This window comes from Mesoplodon bidens (genome assembly GCF_964165515.1).
Source record: "Mesoplodon bidens genome assembly, chromosome: 1".
Lineage (NCBI taxonomy): Eukaryota > Metazoa > Chordata > Mammalia > Artiodactyla > Ziphiidae > Mesoplodon > Mesoplodon bidens.
Window position 1 is genome coordinate 145,621,545 of NC_138176.1, and position 26,221 is coordinate 145,647,765.

General features: G+C 39.7%; 1 protein-coding gene across 4 annotated transcripts in view; it reads left to right on the forward strand.

Moving 5' to 3' along the window:
* ATP8A1 (ATPase phospholipid transporting 8A1) overlaps positions 1 to 26,221 on the forward strand; it is a 235,941-nt gene that overhangs the window by 113,656 nt on the left and 96,064 nt on the right. For all 4 annotated transcript variants that reach the window (XM_081225745.1, XM_081225744.1, XM_081225746.1 and 1 more), the window contains 4 exons: positions 3,367 to 3,451; positions 7,893 to 8,032; positions 22,667 to 22,805; positions 26,115 to 26,179. In XM_081225745.1, the coding sequence (XP_081081871.1) occupies positions 3,367 to 3,451; positions 7,893 to 8,032; positions 22,667 to 22,805; positions 26,115 to 26,179 (429 nt within the window). The remainder of the gene's footprint in view (positions 1 to 3,366; positions 3,452 to 7,892; positions 8,033 to 22,666; positions 22,806 to 26,114; positions 26,180 to 26,221) is intronic.

A 26,221-nucleotide genomic window follows, 5' to 3' on the forward strand; every position in this document is an offset into this window, starting at 1 on the left:
AGTATAAAGAGAAAACAGAGGTAGACCAAAATAGGTATAGAAAATCAAGGTGGTACACTGAACTGAAATCTTGAGCTGAGACGGGTAGGAGTCCCAGGCCCTGGGTTGGGAATCAGGGAGCAATGTCTGGAGTTTGGTTTCTGTGGGACAATGGGCACAAATAGTACTTTCTGTAAAATGCAGATAGGAGCCAGCCTCCCCTCTTTAAAACCTAAGATAGTGGTAAACTTCCTAACCAGGAGAAGAGCTGAGGAAAGCTCATGCAAGCCCCTACTGGAGAGTACAGAAAACCACTAGATTGAAATGCATATGAAGAAGGAAAGAGCAAGAGCAAAACTTGGAGACACATGAGGAAATCTCATGTCGAAGGGAGAACAAACACGTAAACAACTGGAGCATGAACTCACCCCAGCTGAAATCATTTGTGTTAACTGTTCTGACAGAGGATGTTTAGAGCTCAACATGATAAAGAAATTACAGTTATTTTTAATCAAAAAGAAATTTTGGGGAGAGGGGAGAATAGGTTACATGTAAGATAAATTAGAAATCATAAATAAATTTAAGAAAAAAACATCAACAAATGAAATAAGCTCTAGATAGAGTTGGAGGGGTGAGGATGGAGTTAGTGAATTGGAAGATAGTATTTGAAGAGTTCATTTAAAATATCACACAAAGAAATGGGTGTGTGTGTGTGTGTGTGTGTGTGTGTGTATGGATGACTTATTTTTCTTGCTTTTCTCCAGATTTTCAGTAATTGGGTTGTCTTCTTTTGTTAATTTTTAAGTGAAAAAGAAGGAAAAGTACACAATACACAAGTTGTGTCTGCAGTAGTAGCCAATTTAGGGAAAGTTACATTTACACAAATAAAAATTTAATTTATTCAAGAAAATAATCCTACTCCAATATTTATATTCAAGAGAGAAATTAGAAACTTGAGTAATATACTTAATGCTTTAGTGACCTTAAAGTGACTGAAAATTTTCAAATTAAGTGCCCCCTAAATAAAATTCTGTGCCATATGCAAAAAAGACCACATCTGAAATTAGTTATTTCTAGCCGTTCACCACCACGGCAGAGGCAAAGTGCAGATAATTCTGAATGGCACACATAAACACAGTAAATGTTTGTCTATATTTAAATATAAATGTGTATAATCTTTAGCAAATATTCCAGCCCCAGCTTCATGCAGCAGATCAATCTCAACTTGGTGTTTAACTGGACAACAAGGGCAGATTCCTTGATGGTTAGTAACTGGCTAATTTATAGCAAGATTATCTGCATGACATCAGTATAAATTACAGTGCTTAGCTAAGTAATTATATAAGACCTTTTTTTTCCTACTTGATACTTTATTATTGATTCTTGAATTTCATTGTGTAGCTCTTCTTTATTTGGCTTTATTATATAATGTGGTATTCCATATAAGTGAAATTTGGGGATAACTGAGAATTACATCAGTGCTTTATTCATTTCACACATATTTTTTGAATACTTGCCATGTGCAAGGCACTGTAGGTGAGGGACAGAGCAGCACTGGAACTTCAGACTAAAAGATGAACAGGAAAACAATGCTCTGTATGAAAATTTACCGAAGACAAATTCTTAGCCATGAAGCCTAGGCTCTTCACATAAGTGACTGTAATCTGACAGTGCATGCCACTCCAGCAGCATCACCCCACCATGATTTTCCACTTTTACTTTGCCAAGGGCTAAGACACCAGATACATAAATCCATTTAGGATTTTATATAAAGGTAGACTCAGTAGGTTCAAGGTCTGATCCTAGGAGATGCACAGCTTTCGTTCTTGTGAAGAAACATTTTTTGGTTCCTAACAATGTATCAAATACTTGATGTGGCCCCCTGAATAACTGAAAGTTACTTTGGGTGAAGGTATCTGTATGTATTTATTTTTCACACATAAGCATGGCCAGTTGTGATTGTCATTTAAAACATACTATGCAATTCATGCAGAAGACCACATTCTGTGCCCTGCTTTCCTTGATACTATAAAGAGGGTAGAAAATTCTTCTAGTCTGATCATCAGTTTTTTCCACTAGAATGCTTAATTACATTGCAGAATTTAATCTCCCTAGCTTTATTACGTATCACTTTTGTTTTCATGGCTTTAATTTTTTTAAGATTTTCTTAATTTTAAAATGGCCTATTTTAATTTCATGGAAAATTTCAATAGCCTCTCAAAAAAATAGTTTGTAAGTTATACCTTTCGTTCTCAGAAAGGAGCCATGAGGGGAAATTATCATTTCCTTTTGCTTTGCCCCTCTTCCCATTCCACCACTGAAAAATGAAGAGAAATTCATAATTGGAGCCTGGAATATTCCATCTGTTCTGAGGTCACTAAGTTCTGTTTCTCTCAAGGGTTCTAAATCATACTCCATTAGTCTGCTTCCAAATCTCAGCCCTGAGACTGGAGACCCCAAAATGAGTAATGCCACTGAGAAAGTAATTGCAGGTAAATGATTTATTTTTTCCTGGTCTAATAAAACCATGAAGGCCAAATACTAAAATTCCTAAAACATTAAACCCAAGCTGAAGAACAACTAAAGGAACAATAGGCAATTTATAAAGGGACAAAAATTAGAGAAGCGTACTGATGCTTAAAGTTAAAGCTGAAAGGGACTTTAAAGATAATCCGGTAATTTAATTTTACAGACTAAATAAATTGAGCCGTAAAGCCAAAGTGACACAATCAGAAATATTCATCTCTAAGACAACTCTAGGTTTGTCCAAGATCCTCCCTGCTCTACCCACCAGCCCACTCCATGAATTTAGACCTGTGTTTCTCAGAGTTTGTTCTTTTGTGAGCACCAATCCCATGAAGATGCCCTAACCTCTAAAAGGTTCAGTAGTAAGTTTGGGGCATATACCATACCGCCCCCTTGGAACCACCATGCACATTAGCGTTTTAAAGGCTCTAAGAAGTATTGCAGCAGGGCAAGCTCTTTAGCTTTGTTTAGTCCAGCATTTCCCAAACTCTTTGTGTCCTGGACCATTCTTCCTTATAGCACCTATGAACACTGCATTGTTCTGCAAAATCTTCAGGGGTTGGGGGAGATATTGCAGCACATCACAGGTAGGCGAAGTATTGATAGAATATGAGGTTTTGAACATTGCAGTAACTATGGATTTATTCAGAAAGGAGAAAGATGAAAATATAGGACTAGAACCTTATTTCTTACTGTCATAAGGGAAACAGTGCTATTAGGGAAAAATATTTTGTGCTTCAACACTAATGCTAAAAGTGATTTTTTTAATACTCATTTGCTGCTAATAATGTTGCCAACATCAACTTTATTAAACTCAGAATTCTTAGTTTAACTGTGTTATACCTTCTGTTCGTTTTCCAGGACACTGTAATTTATGACCGACTAGCAGAGACTTCAAAATACAAAGAAATTACCCTAAAACATTTAGAGCAGTTTGCTACAGAAGGTGAGTGTAATATGGCAATAAAGCATAATTAAAAGAAAATGAAATCATATACTACTAATATCTTACAGGATCATTCTTATTATTTTACTTAGAGATTCCTAAAGTAAGATAAAAATAAATGTTGATAATTTAGATTCTACTCTATGCTGTTCCCACCCATTATTTTTATTTCACTCTCCTGTATTTATTAAAATTTTGAGAGACTTTGTCCCCACGTTTTAGGGAATGTAGGACCTATAAATCTGTTTGCTTTTTAGAATAGATACTGTTTACAGTTTTTTTTTTCCCAGCATTTCAGACTTTCTTCAAACACACAAGTGGTAACAAAGGGCACCCACAAGTGACAGGCATGGTCCCTAAGGCCTGGCTCAAAGGCCATGCTGGAGGGTGTGAGGGACTTCTCAGCCCTACTCCCTCAGCAGCTCTCTCCCTTCCTACTCTACACCTCACGGGCACCTCTGAGATCAGTTAAAAGTGCACAGAGGGCTTCCCTGGTGGCACAGTGGTTGAGAGTCCGCCTGCCAATGCAGGGGACGCGGGTTCGTGCCCCGGTCTGGGAAGATCCCACATGCCACGGAGCACCTGGGCCCGTGAGCCATGGCCGCTGAGCCTGCGCGTCCGGGGCCTGTGCTCCGCAATGGGAGAGGCCACAACAGTGAGAGGCCCGCGTACCGCAAAAAAAAAAAAAAAAAAACAGTGCACAGAAACTAAGTTACTGTAGAGGAAGTTGGGCCCTGCCTCGCTGCCAAGAAAGAGGAGCAGATTCCAAGGAAAAGATGGAAGCGGGCTACTGGGTCACCACTCAGGAGATGCCAGGCTGCTCCCTGGTCTGGCCTGTGTCACCCACAGCCTTGGACCTGGGCAGAGAAGGAAGCAAGGAGACACTCCCCACATGGCAGCCCTGGGCAGCTGGAGAGTGTGCGTCACTGGTCATGTGATTCCCCCAAGCCAATGGCCAGACCTCTCTCTGTTTACAGCTTAAATGCTTTATAGCTCAAGCAATGCAGAAGGAAAGAAACAAGAGTCGAAGAACTGGGTATTCTAATCTAAGAAAGAGGAGAAGAAATAAATAAATCTCTGTAACTATTAAAATAGTTATTCAACTTAGTGTCAACCCAGAACTTTTTATTAAGCCCCTACCACCTTGCCAGGCTCTGTGTGAGACCTGAGAATCCGTGGCAAACATGCTTAGTTCTGTCTCTGTTCTACTGAAATGTAGTCTAGGGAGATGATCTAGATGAGATGAAAGGAAGTGAGAGTTGTTACGCATTAGGGTCAGTTCCTACAGGAACTTATAGAATCTTATCTCTAAACTTAACAAAAGTGGCCAGTGCCATATCTGAATCTCCCATCCAAGTTTTCACTCTTGTCTGCTTCTGCTGGAACTGTTACCAGCGGCACCAAGCCTGACCTCTGATCCAATCCTTTTCCTCTTAATCCAAGCTACAGAAAGATAGGAATGATTTTAAAAGCACTAGGCTTTGAAAAGCAGGAACATGAAGAACCTTCTCCCATTTCTCCTCCAAAAGTGGAAGAGCATGAAGACCCACACGTCTGTAGAGTTCAGATTCCATGAGGTGCAACTTCAGAGGGGCCTGGCAGGTACAACCTACCCAGCACACAGCACAGGTTCCTTTTTTGAGGAGGGTTAGAGGAGCATCTTTCTCCTCTCTGGTTGTGATGTTAAAGATATTCCAGCTCCTAGACACATTCCAATTGGCTTGGCCTCCACCTCCACCCCTTTCTCTCTGGCCCTAGGTGAACAACACTTGTGCACCATGGCTACCCCAGAGTAAGTTTCCAGCCAGGTTTCCGGAAGAGAAAAACATGTCCTAATATGGCCCAAAGATTTAAGTTCTACTCAAAGTGATCTGGCAGTGGACAACCCTACTCCTTTCTTGGAAGATGGAGTCCTCTGGCCACTTTATGTCCTACCTTCTTTGCTTCTTTTTTTTTTGGCTGTGTTGGGTCTTCACTGCTATGCACGGCCCTCTCTAGTTGTGGTGAGCGGGGGCCACCCTTCAGTGCGGTGAGCAAGCTTCTCATTGCGGTGGCTTATCTTGTTGCAGAGCACGGGCTCTAGGCACGCAGGCTTCAGTAGTTGTGGCACACGGGCTCTAGAGCACAGGCTCGGTAGTTGTGGCGCATGGGCCCAGCTGCTCCATGGCATGTGGGATCCTCCCAGACCAGGGCTCGAACCCGTGTCCCCTGCATTGTCAGGTGGATTTTTTTTTAACATCTTTTATTGGAGTATAATTGCTTTAAAATGGTGTGTTAGTTTCTGCTTTATAACAAAGTGAATCAGCTATATATATACATATATCCCCGTATCTCCTCCCTCTTGCATCTCCCTCCCACCCTCCCTATCCCACCCCTCTAGGTGGTCACAGAGCACCAAGCTGATCTCCCTGTGCTGCGCAGCTGCTTCCCACTAGCTATCTATTTTACATTTGGTATATATGTCCATGCCACTCTCTCACTTCGTCCCAGCTTACCCTTCCCCCTCCCTGTATCTTCAAGTCCATTCTCTTTGTCTGCGTCTTTATTCCTGTCCTGCCCCTAGGTTCTTCAGAACCATTTTTTTTTTAGATTCCATATATATGCATTAGCATACGGTATTTGTTTTTCTCTTTCTGACTTCACTCTGTATGACAGACTCTAGGTCCATCCACCTCACTACAAATAACTCAATTTCGTTTCTTTTTATGGCTGAGTAATATTCCATTGTATATATGTGCCACATTTTCTTTATCCATTCATCTGTCGATGGACACTTAGGTTGCTTCCATGTCCTGGCTATTGTAAATAGTGCTGCAATGAACATTGTGGTACATGACTCTTTTTGATGGCAGGCAGATTCTTAACCACTGCGCCACCAGGGAAGCCCATCTTCTTTGCTTCTTTTTCTGACATGGTCCCAGCCATATTTTATTTGACTTGAGATCACTAGCACCTAACTGTCTGAGAGCTAAATGACCTTGAGCGAGGACATTGTCTTCTTGGGAACCTAGTTAACTGCATTTATCATGGCTGGCAAATGCTTCTGCCTCTTCCTTGTTCCAGCGCATCAACTTTTTTCTGGCTGAGGGTAGCCTCCAAGTGAATTATAAAATTGACAGGCATTAAGCACTGGAAGTAGGTCACTTCAAACATCAGCTGTGGGGCTTCCCTGGTGGCGCAGTGGTTGAGAGTCCGCCTGCCGATGCAGGGGACACAGGTTCGTGCCCCCTGGAGTTACAGGTATGAAGAACTCTGGGACCCTGCCCTTCAGGAGCTTCAAGCTAATGTAGGAGATCACAAGAAAAACAATATGAAACATTGTCATTCATACCACAGGAGTGTTGGGGATTTCTGCCTTTGGGGTCTAGGTGAGAGGAGGATGCTTCAAAGAGATGGTTTTAAGAACTGAGTCTTAAAGTAGATGCAAGGCAGGCAGCAGAGGGGGATTGAGAGAGGGTGGAATGGAGAAAAAAATGACCAGTTTGTGCAAAGACCCTAGCATGGGAAGTGAATGGCAGAGAATGAGGTGGAAGGCAATTGATATGTGGTGACTGAGCCAGACTCTGAGGTTTGGACTTCATCCTGGGGAACGATTAAAAGACTTCACGCAAAGAATAACCTGATAAGATTCATTCAGATTTTAGAAAAGTTACTCGAGGCATGGAGGGTGGATTGAAAGAGCTGGGAAATTGGACACTAAGGTTCCATTGAACTTTTATCAGATTTCAACATATTGTTTGAACTGAATCAGTGTTATCGAAATGAGACTTCGTTAAATAAAAATGGAAGTGTCAATCCAAATTTAAACCACTTCTTTCACCCCAGAATGAAACTTCATGCTGTTTGCAGGCACCCCTTACCCACACTCCAACCCCCCAGGAAAATTAACCTACTATTTGTCACTATAAATTTACCTTTTCTGGACTTTTCTTTTAATGAAATTCTACAATATGTGATCTTCTGTGTCTGGCTTCTTCCACTTAACATAATGGTTTTGGAGGTCATCTATGCTGCAGTATGCATCACTACTCCATTCCTTTTCATTGTTCAGGAGTATTCTGTTGTATGGATACACCAGTTTTTGTTTATCTGTTCACCAGTTGATGGACATTTGGACTGTTTCCTTTTGGGGGCTGGTATGAATGATGCTGCTAATGAACATTTACCTACAAGTCTTTGTGTGGATGTATGATTTCATTTCTCTTAGGTAGGTGGCTGGGAGTGAAATTGCTGGGTCATATATTTATGTTTTACATTCCTAGAAATTACCAAACTGCTTTGCAGAGTGGCTGCAGCATCATTCTACCTAACTGTAAATTTCCTGAGCACCAGATAAATATCACTGTGCTCTGGGGAAAAAAAAAAAAAAATGGAAGTGTCAGACTTCTGAACAAAATCTTATTTGATGTTGTGGTGGGGGGTGTATGCTCCCTTTTTTCAGGGTTAAGAACTTTGTGTTTTGCCGTGGCTGAGATTTCAGAGAGTGACTTTCAGGAGTGGCGAACGGTCTATCAGCGGGCGTCCACGTCCGTGCAGAACAGGCTGCTCAAACTGGAAGAGAGCTACGAGTTAATTGAAAAGGTACGTGGAAGACTGTTTTGCCCATAAGGAAAGTTTGGTTTCCAGAAAACTTGTCTTAATTCAAGGGGCCAATAAAATTAAAATCAAAATATCCTGACACACCGCTAAACTGTTGAATCTCCTCCCGTCTAAGCACTGACAGCTCTTAAAGTTTTTGCTGAAAAGTCTCTGGAATTGCTTTATATAGATCTGGGCTCTTTTCACAATTTTGGATCAAATTTAGTCTCATCTAGCAATACCCTTGCCAAAGTCTTCCATTGCATCAGCATTGCTGAAGGTGTGCATGCCCCCTGCCCACACACAGACATGCACACAAGCTGCACACGCAGGCATGTGTGTATATAGTTAATGAAGGCATATAATGTGTAATACAAAGTAATATAATAAATATACAGCTTGTGTGACTCCATAGCCAATCATATAGAATGTATAAGTGAACAACCCAGTGCTTATACCTGGCCTGTCATTGGTCACTTAGATACATCCATCATTTCTGCCACAACTATAAATATCCTCATTTTACCGGCAAAGAAACCAAGGCTATTCAGCCAAAAAAGTGATGGATACACTATGATTGATGCTGCATAAATAGCAAGAAATCTTGCTTCCTGAATTAAAAATAGCAAGCATTTTCATGTTGTACTTACCGTGTGCTATGTGCTGTTTGTAGCACTTGAATCTATTAACCCAGTGGTCCCCAACCTTTTTGGCACCAGGGACCAGTTTCATGGAAGACAGTTTTTCCACAGACCAGGGAGGGAGGATGGTTTTGGGATGATTCACGCACATTACATTTATTGTACACTTTATTTCTATTATTTTTACATTGTGATATATAATGAAGTAATTATACGACTCACCATAATCCTGACAGGAGGTGGAGCTCAGGCAGTGATGTGATTGATGGGGAGTGGCTGTAAATACAGATGAAGCTTCGCTCGCTCTCCCGCCGCTCACCTCTTGCTGTGGGCCAGGTTCCTAACAGGCCACGAACCCATAGCGGTCCATGGCCCGGGGGTTGGGGACCCCTGTATTAAATTATTTAATCTTCATAGCATCCCTTTGAGGTAGGTAGTGTTAATTATCCCAGTACAGATGAAGAAACCAGGGTACCAGGGAGGTTAAGTAATTTTACAGAGATTACTCGGCTCGTAGAGGGTGAATCAGAATTCTCACTCTGGCTCCAGAGTTCATACTCTTAGCCACTCGAGTATCTTCATTCTAACCTCCTAATTACATAATTCCTTCAACTATACTCATGTTAATAAGGCATAGACTCAAGCTTGCTTCAAGTTGATCTTGCCTTCAGATGAGTGACGACTGACATGTTTTTTCTTCGTCTCTCTCAATGTACTTCCTGTCTTGGTTGGTAGCCAGCACCATGGATGTCTCCCTGGACCCTTCCCTCCTTCCTCTCCCCACATGCCACCCACTCTGTGTAATACCGGCAGTGGCATGTTACAGCTGGAGGTGGTTTTCTCTGGTATGCAGTTGCCACTTGTGAGTCTAGATACTGTTCACTTGTCTTCTCAGTGGATTGAGATCACTTTAGAAACTAGTTTGTGTCTCATCCCTCCCTTATATTTGAACCTATTTTGTATCCTCCTTATTTCTCAGAAGACTTGTGATAGCATGTATGGAACCCTCCAACTCGATAAATCCCACCACCGCCACCAATTTTAGATGTGCACACACAGCAGGAGACTTGTTATTAATTTATTGAATTTCTCTCTCCCTTTCTTTTCTAATATCCTTATATATGATTATGTCTTTGGAATATTAGTGAAATAAAGTAATTTTTTATTTATGAGACCATGACTATAATCTCTTTCAATATCTCCAACCAAAGTCCCATATTGTCTTAAAGTACTAATGGTATTGATTCTTAATCTTTGGCTTTTCTTACTCTTTTGAGAAGTTAAAAAAAAAGACTGTTTGGAAATGATTCTTTTTCTCCTGTCTCCTTTCCTACACAGCCTGAATATAATGTAGCCTTTTCCCCTGTGGCAATGGTAGAATTAATATATAATAACTGACAATAAATATTTTAAGTGGATTCTAACCACTAAATTTTGTTTCTCATTGAAGTGCACCGTAGCAGATTCTGGAGTTCAATGTTTAATGTGCCTAACATTTTTACTGTGAATGTCCTAGAGTTTATAGATTCGATTTTATAGGTTTAACAGTTGTGTGTGTGTGTGTGTGTGTGTGTGTGTTTAATATCTGTCATTAAATTTTGACTTCGCTCTTTTAACTCAAACAGATGTTCAACCTTTCTTCCAGCAGATGGCGATCGCGAGTCACATTGAAATTTAAGTTGCCTGGGGAACTCCATTACATGTATTTATATATTTTTAGTTTACAGATACAGAAGCCTCCCTTATGACTGTCTCTTACCTAAAATAAATGAAAAAGAGAATTTATAGCTAATTCCTCTTTACTTCATGATAAGCCATGCTGTCTTTTATTGAAAAATCAGAAAGGTGAAGAGATTGGTTCCCATGGTCAGCCAGCTTGTTCCATATAAGGACTGATTTTCTATATCCCCTGAAACCATCGTTTCTTTCAGTAATTAACTTAAGTAACTTTCATTAAGAGGTTAATAGATGCCAGGTATCAGGGATGCACAACCAAATAAGGAACACTCAGTGTGGCCCTCTGAGTGTCATGGTCTGAACCAGTTCCTCCAGGAAATCCAGAGGAGTGACCCACAAACTTGGGCCATAGCAAGCTTTCAGAGGGCTGGTAACTTTTGAAATGAGCCTCAAAAGATTATTTTACCAGTTAAAGGAGAGCAGAGGTCTTCTTAGAAGAAAAAGAATAGGCACAATGACACAGAGGGGTCCCTGCAACTAAAAGCTGCTTTTCTGAAAAATTATTATCCTCCCTGATCGTTTGGGGACTGTGGGGTGATAGCGGGTCTCCCTTGGTCTGAGCTTCCATTCTTTGTTAAAATCAGCTGGGATTGGTATTCAGGAGGAGTTGTGGGGGACTGTTATCACACATCGTAGTGAGGTGGGTTTCAGTGTGTCAGCGCAGGTTCTGCTGGTGTGTCACTCTAACTTAAATTGAGCTGTCATAGTCCTAGGCTCATCCATTTTGGCTTCTTCCTTGGCTACTTTAAATGAGACTCGTTTATTGTAATCTATTTTTCATATGGTTGGGATCTATTTTTCATATAGACCATAATATTGGACTTGTAAGATAATGACTTTTAAACTGTGAGAGTGGTTTTCAAATCTCTCTTTTTTTCTAAGAACAGAACCCATTTTCCAAACTAAATATTACCTGAATATATTTATATGTTTTCAGTGTATATGTAATATACAGAAGCAGAGCTGCTCTGGTTAACAAGTGGAGAGGTGGGGAGAAGCCCCTAACTGTCTCTCCCTTCAGACCCTACCTTGCCCTCATCATGGTCCACGAGTGGCTTTTCAGGACTCTGGGGCTCCACAGAACACAGTTTGGAAACCAGATAATATTCCGTATGTGTGTGAAATTTTTAGGAAATGTGCGTCTCAAAATTTCTATAGATATTTTCCCTCACTTTTCAACAAAAGATCAGAACATCCTTGTGGTCATACACAAGATGTTTCTGGCCATATTTGAATTAATGATGCAAAATGCCATTGACACATTAATGGTAACATTACATTAAAGGCATTTAAAATGTGGAAGATTTGTAGAGCTTTTCCTGAAATCAAGAATGTATTTTTAATATGTTACAAAATAAGTGGAAATGTTATAATATTGTTAAGGTTGTACTTTTAAACCCTGCTGTCTGTCTTATCCCTCCAGTGTTTGTTCAAACAAGTAATTCAGTTTTCAAAATTTAGTTAAAAGCCTTATTCCCTTGGAGGCTATAACTCCTAGCATAATTCCAAAAACATGTATACAAATAAGCCAAGAACATCCAAGAAGATAATGCCATGTGTCCCTTGGTGCAATGCTTTGTTACTTTTCTACCCAGCTCATCTGAGCACTGGAATGCCCCCCTTCACCTCCAGGGCACAGTAAAGGAGAGAGGATGTGAAAGGTTTGAAAAAGTTCTCTGGATAGGGTTTTCCCTAGTGACAGTCATTTTTAGAGGATTTAGGACTTTTATATCCATCTATAAAATATCATCAACATCTCTGCTACACAGTTGTAGAGTTTGGTCTCCATCACTTGCATTCAGATGGTAGACTTTTCAGGATTAAAAAGAAATCATTTCTCTAATGCTATGAGTTGTTTCAGGATGTTCCTGAAACATCTTTTTTCTTTTACTAAATAAAGGTCAGGAAGGTGACATTTATTACTAGGAAACCCAAGACATTCAGGAACAAGAAGGCTCACATAGTTAAAATGCCTAAGAGATTATGAGAATCACATCAGATACTTGAGGTGTCTTGACCCAGTTTGAGGAGAATTGGAGCATCACTTGGGTTTTGTGGACAGAAAACACCTTTTCGTCTCTGTTCATCACCACTTGAAAGAATTTACAGTTGTCTCATTCTTTCAGACAACACACTTGACCTGTTTTACCTTCTTTAGCCTATTTCTTTTTTTTTTTTTTTTTGCGGTATGCCGGCCTCTCACTGCCGCGGCCTCTCCCGTTGCGGAGCACAGGCTCCAGACGCGCAGGCTGAGCGGCCATGGCTCACGGGCCCAGCCTCTCCGCAGCACGTGGGATCGATCCTCCCAGACCGGGGCACGAACCCGCGTCCCCTACATCGGCAGGCGGACTCTCAACCACTGCGCCAACAGGGAAGCCCCTAGCCTATTTCTTTTGAAAGACAATGTATTTGGACTTGTAATTTAGGTTATGAAACCACTTATAATGTTGGTCTATGTTTTTAAATATTAGATTATTTTTTAAATTAAGAATTTATTTGGTCGGGAAAAAACTGCAAATAAATAACGGAATAATTATCAAGTCTTATACTTCCTTAGCAGTGGTTTCTCTAATTTCTCACCTTCCTCTTTGATCTGCTACTTTATATTTATTTCTAAGACACAAAATTTATTTGCCTCATACTCATAGTATGCTGCTGGATTCCTTTGAAAATTAGTGGTACAGAGGGCTTTGATCTTACTTATTGGGGAATATTTTATAATTAAACCATTGGTTGAAATATGAAGGTGTTCCTTCATGGTAAATAGAGTTTTTGAAAAATTTTTGTATTTATTTGCTTCAATAGGGAAATGCAATTGCATAAATTACCTTCTAATCACTTCTGATGTTTGGGAAAGCAAATTATTTATCTTGAGCATTACAGAAAACAGTGAGATATAATACTTGTCTAGTATTTCCCTGGTGATAAAATTGTTCTTGTCTTCTTCTCTTATTATGAGGCATAAATTACAAAATATGCTTTTTGAAAAATCAAAACTTACCCCATACTTTTATCTGTTAACGTTTTTTAGATTAATTATGGGTCAGAGAGGATCATTTTTGAGCTTAAGAGTAATCAAAAAGCTACAATTTTGGCAGCATTTAGCACCCCTTTGAATCAGAGAGCTGTGTTGTGTCTTATATGCACAAATTTTATAATTCACAGTTAATATATATCTTCCACTAGATTGAAGCTTCATGAGAGCAGGGATCGTTTTTATCGAATTCATCTCTGTGTCTCCAAGAACTGCCTGTCTGAATAAGTATTTTATGAATAAATGAATGAGTCAATTAAATAATTAATTCAAAGGCTAAATTTACTTAGTAACTGCTTGCATAACGAAAGCCTGCCTTCTGTTACCCACATAGTTCATGCTTTCTGCACATTGAGGATGTTGGTTTCAAATGCGTTGTCACTAGGATTGCTTTAGGGATGTGTTAGAAAAGGTAGCTAAGGATTTTAAAGGATGCATTCGTTAGAAATTTAGACTCAGTTATTTTTTAAAAAACCTTTCTTCCTAGTTATTTAACATATAAATGTGGGACACACTTGGTCGCAAAGATTCAACAACAAATGCCTCAGCACTTGTCAGGCTCTGTTGTGGGCTCTGGGGGCACAGGAGGGGGAAAGGATGGAAAAATCCCTGTCTTCATTTCAGTGCAGGGAGATAGGCAGTAAACTTGAACACTGGAAAATGTCATTGCAGACAAGGCTTAGCACCCTGGGCTCCGTGATAGGCACCAAGATAGGACAGTGAGGTAGTTAGTGATCTTTTTTTTATATTATCTCCTTGGTTCCTCCCCAAAATATGGTTGACATTTCTGGGATTTTTTAGAAGACTGCCTTGATGTGGCATAATACAGATTGACCACTACACTCGGGGTAACTAACAGCAGTCCAGCACCCTTTCCAACATATGGTGGGGAGTGGTGTAGAGGATTCGTAGAGAAATAGAAAACTTAATGAAAAACAGAACTTTTCCTGAACATTTATGACTGCCAAATTCACAGTAATTTCTGTATTCGAACTGAATACTTTTTCAGATAAAACTACCCGTTTCTATTCTTAGTAGCTGCCAATATCACTTTCATTTGTACTAAAAACTGAACCATACTAGATGAAAATTTACATGATGTACTGGTGATTTTGTGGTTTCAAATTCCAGTAGTTTCCTGTTTTACTGTTTGCTTAAGAACATTTGCAGTCTGTCAGCTTATCTACTAAGAAGACCTGCCAGTTTTTGAGCCTTTACTAAGCTTCAAGTCCTCCGCTCCTTAACTTGATTAGTTAGTTCCAAGGGCCTCTAACGTGGGGTACACAAAGTGAACCATTGGGGTAAGCAAGAAAATGTTATAACTTCTGTTTCTATTTATGTTTTACTCATCTTTTTTTTTTTTTTACAATTTGTTGTTGCATTTTGCAATGTATATAATTTATTAACATTAACAAAGCAAATCGGTTATACAAAAGATATAGACATACCTAGTCTTAGATAAGTACTCAACATCTTTTCCTACCTGTACTCAAAAAAAAAAAGGTTAAGATAAACAATCTATTTTCATCCTCAAAACAACTCTAGTTCAGCCATATTATTAGCTTTATCTTGCTGATTTAGAAATTCTTAAGTTATTTGCTGAAGGACGCATATCCAGTAGTTGGCAGAGCAGGGATTCAAATCCCAGTTCTGTCTTAATTCCAAATCTCATGTTCCTAATCCGTATGTTATTCTGCCAGCATGATTTAAAAGAAAGCAAGAATGTATGTAAAATGTTGGTGACTTGAAAAGTAAAATGTAAGCACGTGTGTAGTTGAGTCATCATGAGATCAGCCCTTGGGATTGGGAGGCATGGTATTCAGGACCCGTCTGCGTAGGAAATGAGGCAGGCTGTGTGCACCCTGTGTAATGTAATGTACTCTATCCTCCTTAAAAATGAAGGTGGGGGGCTTCCCTGGTGGCGCAGTGGTTGGGAGTCCACCTGCTGATGCAGGGGACGCGGGTTCGTGCCCGGTCTGGGAAGATCCCGCATGCCGCGGAGCAGCTGGGCCCGTGAGCCATGGCCGCTGAGCCTGCACGTCCGAAGCCTGTGCTCCGCAACGGGAGAGGCCACAGCAGTGAGAGGCCCGCGTACCGCAAAAAAAAAAAAAAAATGCAGGTGGGAATATGTTTTTCATGATTTTCCCTCAACTCATCTCTAGAGTCTTCTTAGTGAAAGTACTTAATGTTCCCTTAGATCTCTAATCTCACGCTTCTCCTTTCTGGCTGATCGATCCCTAATTATGAACGCTTTGAGGTAGACTTTCCACACTGGGTTTTGCTGTCTTCTCACTCAGATAAGATGGATGTGTTGTTTTTGCAGGCTACACCCAATCGCCTCTCAAATCCTGATTCTTTTCAGCTGGGTGTGTGAATTCTGACCTTATTTGGCAAGCCCTTGGCTCTGTGACAATTCAAATATGATTTCTGTGGTTCAAAAAGCACCAAGTTAAAACCTCCTTCTTGGCCTTGGTTGCCTGATTTCTCCAGAAGCAGGCTAATGAGCCATGCCAATGATTTAACGCTGTTAGTCTTAGTGTACTCTAGCTCAGCTTAAACTGAAAGGACAGAGGTATGAGAGTCTCTTCTGTTAAACAAAACTCCTTTGTTGTGTGCAAAGAGATGTTGAGAAGAGAAGCACAAGAGTGAATGATGCCCAGTGGAATGCAGACCAGAGAGAAGCCAGTGATCTTTGAGAGCCAGCCTTGTAGAATGGTTCTGAGAATCCCATGGCCACCAGGGCCTCTGTATTCCAGAGCTACCATACCTTAAAGCTAAAGAGTATGATGACTGCCACAGTCTTCCAACTGGTCTGGCAACCTCCATTCTTCCCCATCCATCCCCAGTTGGCCACCAGTGAACTCTCTGAGTGTAAATCTGATCCTGTCCCTCCCCTTCTACAATTCTTCCCCAAATGCCCTTTGCCTTTGGAATCCCAAACATAAAAAATAGCCCCTTTGATTTCCATTCCCTGCCAGTTTTTCCAGGCTTATCGTTTTCCTAACTTACTACTCAGAGTTTGAGATGACTGATCCAATTTCACCCTCAGAACAACCCTATTAAATTAGCATTATTTAAATCACCACACACCTCGCTTCATTTATCGATTCCATATTGACTAAATGGCAGCTTCTCAAACACAACGTGCATTTGCATACCTCTGTCTTTGCAACATGTGATTTCTTCTGTTTGGGATTTCTTCCCGCATCCCTCCCCACCTCTCCCAAGTGCTTGGCTAATTCTTAATTCTTCGTTTAGGATTTTAGGTCAAATGTTAACTCGTGTCGGATGGTTTTTTTGAGCCACCCAAACTAAGAAAATACTTATTTCCTGTTTTTGTCTTTTGTACTCACAGAAAATTTTGTGTTTACTTCTAAGAGAGTATATAGCGTATAGTAATGTGAGTATTTAGGGAGAGTACTGTTTTTCTCTGGTGGTAATCGTATATTACAGTTGAGAGGCTCTGTCTATAGTTTGGGATTGCAAGGAGAGGAGAGAGAACTGGGACCAGAGGACCTAAGGCCAGGCTAAGAAAGAAGGGTCAGAGCTGACCCAGGAAGTATCAAAAGCAATCAGTCAGGATGGAGGCTGGTGCAGAGATGCACTGCTCCCCAGTATTATGCATCAAGGGTCTGCAAACTCCAGCACAAGAACCACATTCACCCACTGCCTATTTTTGTAAATAAAGTTTTATTGGAACACAGCTCCAGCCATTTGTTTACAAATTGTCTTTGGCCATTTTCACACTACAGTGACAGCATTGAGTCGTTGCAGCACAGAATGTACGGCCCTCAAACCCTAAAATATTTACCATCTGTCTCTTTACAGAAAAAGTTTGTCAACCTTGCTGGAGACAAGCAATTAGGTCCTCAAACCAGCAGCATTGTCACCAATGCACATTTCCAGGCCTCATCTCAGACCTACTCAGTGAGAAATTCTGTGGGTAGGGCCCACTGATCTGTGTGTAATAAGCCCTTCAGGTAAATCTGAAGACCGCTGCTCTCCATTTCTGCTCCTGTGGCTAATTACTTGGGGCTTGATGACAGCCAGGCAGCAGGGTCTAGGAGAAACAGATACCAATGCAAGGCAAGGGGGTACAGTCAGAAAACAAGGAAGGGAGGATCCAAAGACTGGATTCTGAAGTACAAATTCGAGGAAGGAAGGGACTATGGTTGTGTCCCACCATCTTGCCCAGAACTACCTGCTCAGTGTGTGTGTGAGGGAATGAATGCAGGCACACGTGTGTGTGTGTGTGGAAGGAAACCAGTCCCAAAATGTGAGTCTGGGGCCTGCAGGTGGAAAAAGGAAACAGGTACCCCTGGCAGGAACACCTCAGGACTGAGGCTGAAACCCATTCACAGAAACAAAGTATTACCAAAAACTGAACAACAGAGACAAATGTTTAAAAACCTGATGATTTACATAAAATTCTAACTTTCATTTAATCTCAGTTTTACTTTCCATTTGCTGCTTTGGGGTGTGTATTGATTCTTGGTGTCTAGTTTCTACCATCCTAGCTCAGCTGTACCCCAGTTTGACCTGACATAATTTATTCAACCTCCCCGAAGCTATTAACTGAATGAATCAGTGTAAAGCACGTAGCAGTATCTGGTATTTCTGTGCTAAGGAAATGTTTCTTCATCTGCCTAGTCACAATCTTATTTTATGTTGTAACAAAGGTTCCCAAATGTTACTACTATTTATTCATATTTACTCCAGTGATAAAACTTTATTTACCAGTATTATTCCTTTTATTTGTCTTCAAAGAAACTTCTGCCCGATAGTCCATGTTATCATCTGAAGCCCAAGTTGATATGGGTTTGATAACTATGCTTTTCCTCATTTAGGAACATATCATAAACTTTTAAAAAATATGAAATAATCTAAGCCCTGACACAATATTTGCTTATATGGAAATAGGTCATTTTAAGGTTCCGTTATTTCCCAATACATGTAATATAAATGTATTGGGGAAAAAACACAATTTCCAAATCTGTTATAATACACTTTACCATAGTTTTTAAATACTCTACATGACGTTTGTATCTTCACTAGGGTAGAAATTTTATACTTATATCCCTTTTTAAAAGCATTACATTATGAACATCTAAAAGAGAAAATAAGATTATTGATGACTTTTCTAGGTAAATAAATATTATTTCATGATTTTTCAGTGATAACTAAATCTATATTATATCAAAGAGGCATCAACTGAAACTTCTATAACTTTTGGCACAGTGACATTTTGAAAGTAAAATTAGTCTTTGGAGGGTTTTTTTTTTAATTCCATAAATGCCATGGGAATTTTATCACATTTCAACACTTGCTGAATATGTAATTCCCATTGTGACCATTAGTGGCCATCTGTGTAAGGTAATACATGTTTGGGATGAAATTGATTATGGCCTAAACGCTCTTGTGTTATGATCAGGAAAAGCACGCAAAGTTCAAATCTTTTTTCCTAATGATCATTGTAGCTAAAGATATTCATTTCCAGAGGCTGAATAGCCTATCACTCAAGATCTAATCTCACAATAAATGACACCAGGGCCAAAGGAAAGGAGCCTGCAGAGCCTTCCACTAAACTTAGTAAGTGCTGTACCTGAGGATAAAGGGAAAATTAACAGGCTTTCAAATGTCATTTTTCTTTCGTAGGCATCAAAGTAGACCCACTGCAATTTTGCTAAATATTCAGAAATGTTTCATTAGAAATTCCTGTTATCGTAGCCACCAATACACTCCAAGTTAACCTACTTGTAACATTTCTCAGCATATTCATTGCTGGCCCTACATTTTTGGTACTTTATATTATCTTTGCCTGGTTTGGAAAATGTTTCCTTTTTACCTGGGCAAAACCAGCTGCTTTCCTTCTTTCAAATATGCTTTGATCTCCCCCATGCAGTCATTTTATTTTTATTAGGTTTGTGCAGAGTAGTGTATACCCATGTACTTCCTGAGCTCATATATCCCCTTAAAGTAGAACTAGAAAATAGGCAAATAAACTTGTTTATATATTTCTAATTAATGTATTCACATCTTGGCTCTCACATTATCTAGTTACCCCAGGGTTTTGTGAAACATACTACAAAAAAAATACTTTTGGTTTAAAATTTTTGAGAGCTTACATTACTGAACTATCTTCATGATCGTTTAAAATCTTATCATGCTTTCCGTGGAATATCTAACATTTGAACACAACTATATCCTGATCTTCCCTGGCATGTGGGCCAGAATGATTTAGCTACTGATTTCCTAAAAGTAGCTGAAAGAACTGATGGAATCATTGTCTCAATGTTGAAATACAGCAGTTGTGATGCTGGCATAGTTGATGCTGAACTGGTCTTCCTTTTCATTCTTGAACTTCTTGATGATGATTATTCATCAGGTTTTGATAGATTTCAAATCTGTTTCCCATTAAAGATAATAAAATAATGCTATCTTTTTAAAGAAGGAAATTTGCCTTCCTGTCTTATATATTATATACTAGGAAGTCATGCATCAAGTGAATCTAATAGCTACATAAGTTACTTGGAATATATTGAAGAGAAAATAGTCTAGATTGCAACAATACTTTGGAACATTTGGATTGGGGGTTTTTTTGTTTTTGTTTTTTGTTTGTTTTGTCATTCACTCACTCTGCAAATATACCAGATGCTAACTATCAGTGTTCTGGAGATACAGTATAAAGGTGAACAGAACCTGGTCCCTACTTTTCCTTTTTCAACTTAAAATTGCACTTTTTATAGGTAGCCAGGGCCCAAAGACTCCCCAGAGCTCTTCTTCAGCATCTCCTCGGAATCTGATGTGGTATGTCTGGGCTCACAGGGTCTTCTTCGAGTCAGCACTTAGTGCTCAGGCCAGCATTCTTATGAGGAATATGCCCAAGTTAAGGGCCCTTCACTCCCTCATGCCAAATAGGGACATCAGCCTACAACCAGAGCAGGAGCTGCATTTGTTCCTCTACCTAATATTACTTAAGTAGAAAAGAACTTAAAGAAGTCAACACTAGCCCCTCACAGACTGATGCCTACTTAATTTACTTCAGCCAACATTTATGGGGCAGAGACTGGGAGTTGACCACTGTCTTGTGCACCATCCTAGACACAAAGGGACAAGAACGTGATGGGCAATACAGAGGATCTTGGTTCAAGCCCTGCCCTTCCGTAATCTATCAAGTTATGTCACTGTGACAAATCATTGCCCCCTTCTGGGCTCCTGTCTCCTCATTTGTGAAGAAACAAGGAGCTTGGAGGCATGATCCCTAATTTTGAACAAAACTACCAGAGTCATAGTTTAAACAGGTAATCTTAATATGATAAATTAAGTATGTAAAGATGAGCAAAGTTCTATCAGAGCACAGCAGAGGGGAAAACTTGTTTTAAGAAGTAAAGGAAAACTTCTTTTGGACTTCCAGGATGAGCCACGTTTCACCAGGCAGGGCCGTGGTGGATGTGTGTGTGTCTGTACACATTACCTACGCACGTAAACACATGCATGCGTGTATATGCTAACACTGATGCATAGGCTCGCCCATCTATATTTAAGCCCTGTGGCAGAGACTGCAGGCCAGCTAATTTAACACCTATTCCTACTGCCCTTCTGCCTTGCCCCTCCACTGAAGCTGGAAAAGCTAAATACTAACAGTTCAGGATGGCCATGTAGCACCATTGGGCCAGTTGCTGTATTTGGAAGTACGCTGAGGACTTTTAGAAACCCTTTTGCTTTTCAAATAAGAGGTGGATACAGTTGGTTTTACCACCTTTTTCTTGTCTTCAGTGTGGCTGTTATAATTATAGCTACAACAGCCACCTTGAGACATTGAGAGAGATCTGGAGAATGCGTGAAAATGTGGTCAAGCCAACAATCTTATACCCACAGCTACCCACTTCAGTACTAATGATGTTAGAAATAGGAGCCTTTAAGCCACTTTCAGTCAGATATTTTTCTATTATTTATAGCCAAAAACATTCCTAAGCAATATACTCATCAACTACACACACTCACTCTTACGTGTTTGTATATATATTTAACTTTATTTTCCATGCCTACAGAGACTTGGGGCTATTTTTAGACTTGAATTGTGATGAAAAGTAAATAGGAATTAATGTTAAAGGAAAAAATAGAAAGTGGAATGCTTTCTTTGTTATTATCAACCCAGACACTATCCTTTGCAGTAATCTCCCTTATATCTAGTCTGTCCTTGTCTGATATTGTAAATAAAAAAATGAAGTCAAGAAGGGAGAAAATAGTTGAGAAGAAAGATAAATGCTGAAGTAGTTCATTCTGGAGGTTAGGTTATGGGGAAAATGGGTAAGACTGAGAATCGGTTGTGGCTTGCAGCACACTGTTGGGAAGCGTACCCAACTAGTGACAACGCCTGGTCACATGATGGAAAGAAAGATTTAAATCTTGGTCCATCATTGCCCATTCCTATGTATTTAGGACCGAGAACACCATTATCTGTTTCCATTTGGCAGGCCAGGTTTCCCTAACAGCCAGGAGATTGTTCTCACTTTTCCCTCCATTTAGGAAGATGAGAGAAGAAACCATTCTTTTTCTTTGTCAGAGATGAGAACAGCTTTCCACAGAGTGTTTTGGTTGTGTTCAGTCTTGTATGAAAGATACCATCTTTAATGGTCTCTGACCTTCCACTATGCAAACATGGAACCATGTGAAAAACACTCAGCCCTGTTCTTTCTTTCAGAGACTAATGCTATCACTTTGTTTATTGCTCCTTTCTTCATCCTTTCTCATTGTATTTTGTGTCTACATTTCCTGACACTGCATCAAATTACAATTTAATAGTGTTAGCCTGTAACCTTACTCTTTTTCAAACAGATTAGTTAGATTACTTCTTCACTGTGGTGATCTTCCATAGTTTTTGTTTTTATTTTTTCTTAATAGCTGCCTGCTCCTTTTTAACTGTTTTTGATTCCCCCCTTCTACATTTGTGTGTGTGTTTTTAGAATCAGTTCCTTACCTCAGGGAGGAGTAAGGTAGGACAGGTAGCTTCAGGGAGCCTAAGTCTCCTGCCAAAAGTACTGGATGAAAATTAGGGATCCTTGAGAGAGAAAACTCAGTGGGGTATTTGGAATTTACAACAAATTCATGAATTACCATTTAGTCTCTGATTTTAAAACATACATACACTTCAATTTTTCATTCTTAAAGAATCTAAACTTTTTTTTTTTAATCTTAAAAAATGTTGCCACTCTCTTTCTCCAGAATCTTCAGCTACTTGGAGCCACAGCCATCGAGGATAAATTACAAGATCAAGTGCCTGAAACCATAGAAACTCTAATGAAAGCAGACATCAAAATCTGGATCCTTACAGGAGACAAGCAGGAAACTGCCATTAACATTGGTAATTCACCTAATTTAAACTTTAAGTCATGATGCTTTTTAACATGTTTTGATATATTTTAGAAGATAGATTTGAGATATTTCAAGATTTGAAATATTTGGTGTTTTCAGATTTCCATATTTGTTAATATCATTGGGCTTGTCTATTTACTTATGGCCCCAGTGCCCCTTTATATTTGCAGTGATTGTATGTACGGCCAAACTTCAGCTCTTGCAACAATGTAATGCCCTCTCTCAACTTTGTATCCCTGCCTAGCCCCACCTCCCATCCATAATTGACACATGTAGGTAATCATTCTGCAGCTGTCTGCCAAAGTCTGGAGGTGGGGATTATGGCAGGCTTGTATACCGACACTTGTTTCTGTGACCAAAGGTTATTTCTGAGATAGGAAGTAGGGTTCTTGCTAGTTTTCACTCATCCTACAGTTAATTCCAATTTTGCAGAAGGAGGTTGTATTAGGCAGCTCAGGCTGCCATAACAGAATACCACAGGTTAGATGACTTAAGCAACAGAAGGTTATCTTCTCACAGTCATGGAGGCTGGAAGTCCAAATCAAAATGTCAGCAGGTTGGTTTCTCCTGAGACATCTCCTCCTGACTTGCAGATGGCCACCTTCTCTCTGTGTCCTCGCCTGGCCTTTCCTCTGTGGACTCTCACAGAGCATCTGGTGTTTCTTCCTCTTCTTATAAGGACACTAGTCCCGTTGGATCAGGGATCACCCTTATGACCTTAGTTAACTGTAGGTAGCTCCTTAAAGACCCTACCTCCAAATGCACTCACAGTGGCAGTTAGGGCTTCAACATATGAATGGGGAGGTGGGGACACAATTCAGTCTGTAACAGAGGAGAAAGCTAATATTCGCTGTTAGAGGCCTATAGTACCAATAATATGCAAGAAAAATATTGTTTGTTTCCCCCAGTTCAGTAATAGTTTGTTGCCTGAACACTGTGAACCCTGACAGTAACCTCTGGATGATATTGATGTTATGAATTACGTGCAAAACTCTCCCAAAACTAAAGAAAGCATTTCAGCGGTATTCACAAGATGAAACCACATTTTTAGAAAGTCATCAAGTATCATGTATCTAAAAACATGTAACTAATACTCCTATTAGAAGTGTGAGTAATGACAGTATTCTGTGATAAATACTGTATTTATAAATATAGTATTTATATTAAATAGTATAAATACTATAAATTTATAGTAAATTGATGTTGTTAATAGAGGAAAATTAATTTTTAAAAGAAAACTAACCAGTAGAAGTTTAAACCTACAGGCCAAACAAGTTGTTAATTTTGATTATAAAAATTATCACTGGTGTTAGAGACAAAATGGAAAGAAGATGTATGAGAATACAGAATTCTTTAGAATCAGGAGACCTGGAACACACAGATATGATAAAGCAACATGACTACAGATAGAGGAAAAATGCATGGTGGTAAAGAGTAATATTTGGGCAAAATAAGCAATCCTCAAGATGGTTCCAGATTTGTAGCCATTATGAAAGTTCTCTGGAAAGGAGAGTATGGTGGTGGTTTCTAGCAACATTTAACCTTTAGAGTCTTAGGCCATAATTGTTCCTAGAAAACGGAAGGTAAGATTCATTCATTCAGCAAATGACGATGGTGCCTATGGTGCCAGGCATCAGTTAAGAACAGGGAACAAAACGTATCAGAGTCTCTGCCCTCAGAGCTCAAATCCTAGTTAGGGAAACAGACAATAAAGTAAATGAGAAGGACACATAGTATATTTGATGGCAATAATTGCTCTAAAGAAAAATAAAACAAGGAAGGGAGAATAGGGCATTGCACAGAGGGATTCAGTTTTAAATCAGGAAGTCAAGAAGAACTACTGAGAAGGCGACATCTCAGGAATGACCTAAGAGAGGAAAAGATGTCACTTGGATGATTCGGGAAAGCTGTCTTCTGTTCTAGAGAAAGAACAGAAATGCAAAGTGTGAGAGGAGGAGAAGAGGTCAGCAGTGTAGCAGAGCCCAGGTTGGATGGGCCTCCCAGACTGTTGTCCAGACTTGGCTTTTATACTGAGTAAGATGGGAAACCATTGGATGGTACTGAACTGAGCAGAGGAAACACTTGATCTGACTTTACTGTAAAAAAAAAAAAAAAAAAAAAAATCTACATATATATCTCCGTCTGGCTGCTGGACAGAGTAGACTCAAAGGAAAGCAAGTGTTGAAGCAGGAAGGCCAGAGGCTATTGAATTAATCCAGATGAGATATGGTGGTGGCTTGGACCCAGGTAATGACAGTAGAGGGGGTGAGAAATAGTTGGGTTCTGGATGGATTTTGAAGGTAGAGCCAACAGGATTGATTGATAGATTAGATGTAGGGTATGGAAGAAAGAAAGGAATCAGGGGTAAATTCAAGGTCTTTTAGCCGCAGCAACTGAAGGATGGAGTTGCCATTAATCAAATGAGGAAGACTAAAGGAGAAACGGGTTTTCTGGGGGGTGGTTAAGAGCCTGGTTTTGGGATATGTTCAGTTTGAGATGCCTATTTTACACCTAAATGTCTGCTATTAAGTAGGCACTGGCATGTGAGAGTCTAGAGTTCAGGAAGGAGGTCTGAATGGGATTTATGAGTTCTAGAATGGTCAACATTTAGATGGTGTTTAAAACCTTAGGAAGGAATGAGATCACAAAGGGAGTGAGTGTAGATGGTATTGTTTTAAATGTGAGGCCCGCCAACAAGGTTGCCTGTTTTTCTCCAGCCACGTTCAGCTGTAGGCAGACAGGTGCAGAGTGAGCTGAGTTGGTTTAATCAGCAGGTGATTTTGCCCTGCAGCAAGTATAGCAAAGCAAGAGAGGGCAGGAGAGTAGAGGGTGTGATGCAATCCAAGGGCAGGAAGATTGTGATGGGATCAATGGTCCAAGAGAGAGCCAGACAACCCTCCTGAACCCTTCTCCCAAAACAACCACTGGTCCATCTTCTCTTCGTGTTGGTCATCATGAAGGATATTCCATACACATTTATCATTTTTCAGGACGTTGAGAATCCTTACTATAATCTCTTCCATATTTGTTTATCAAGACAGCCTTAACACTCCAGGTAATGTCCTTATATCTTATCCCTCTTACAGCAAGCAAGAGCATTTCTTTTTTAAACTTCCTGCAAACCTAGGAAACAGCTGACTGCCATCACTTCTATTAAAATAGATAAAATTTTAATTTTATCAAATAAAATAGATAAAAAATAAAATTTAGACTTTTGTAGTATTATCATTTTAACATCTTCACCTCTTCTCTCTAGAGAAATTAATTATATCAATCAATTTACTCTGTTTGGACATAGGACACTCCTGCAAACTTCTGAGGAAGAACATGGGAATGATTGTTATAAATGAAGGCTCTCTTGATGTAAGTAAGATTATCTTTTTAAAAAAAACCTTTAATAACTTA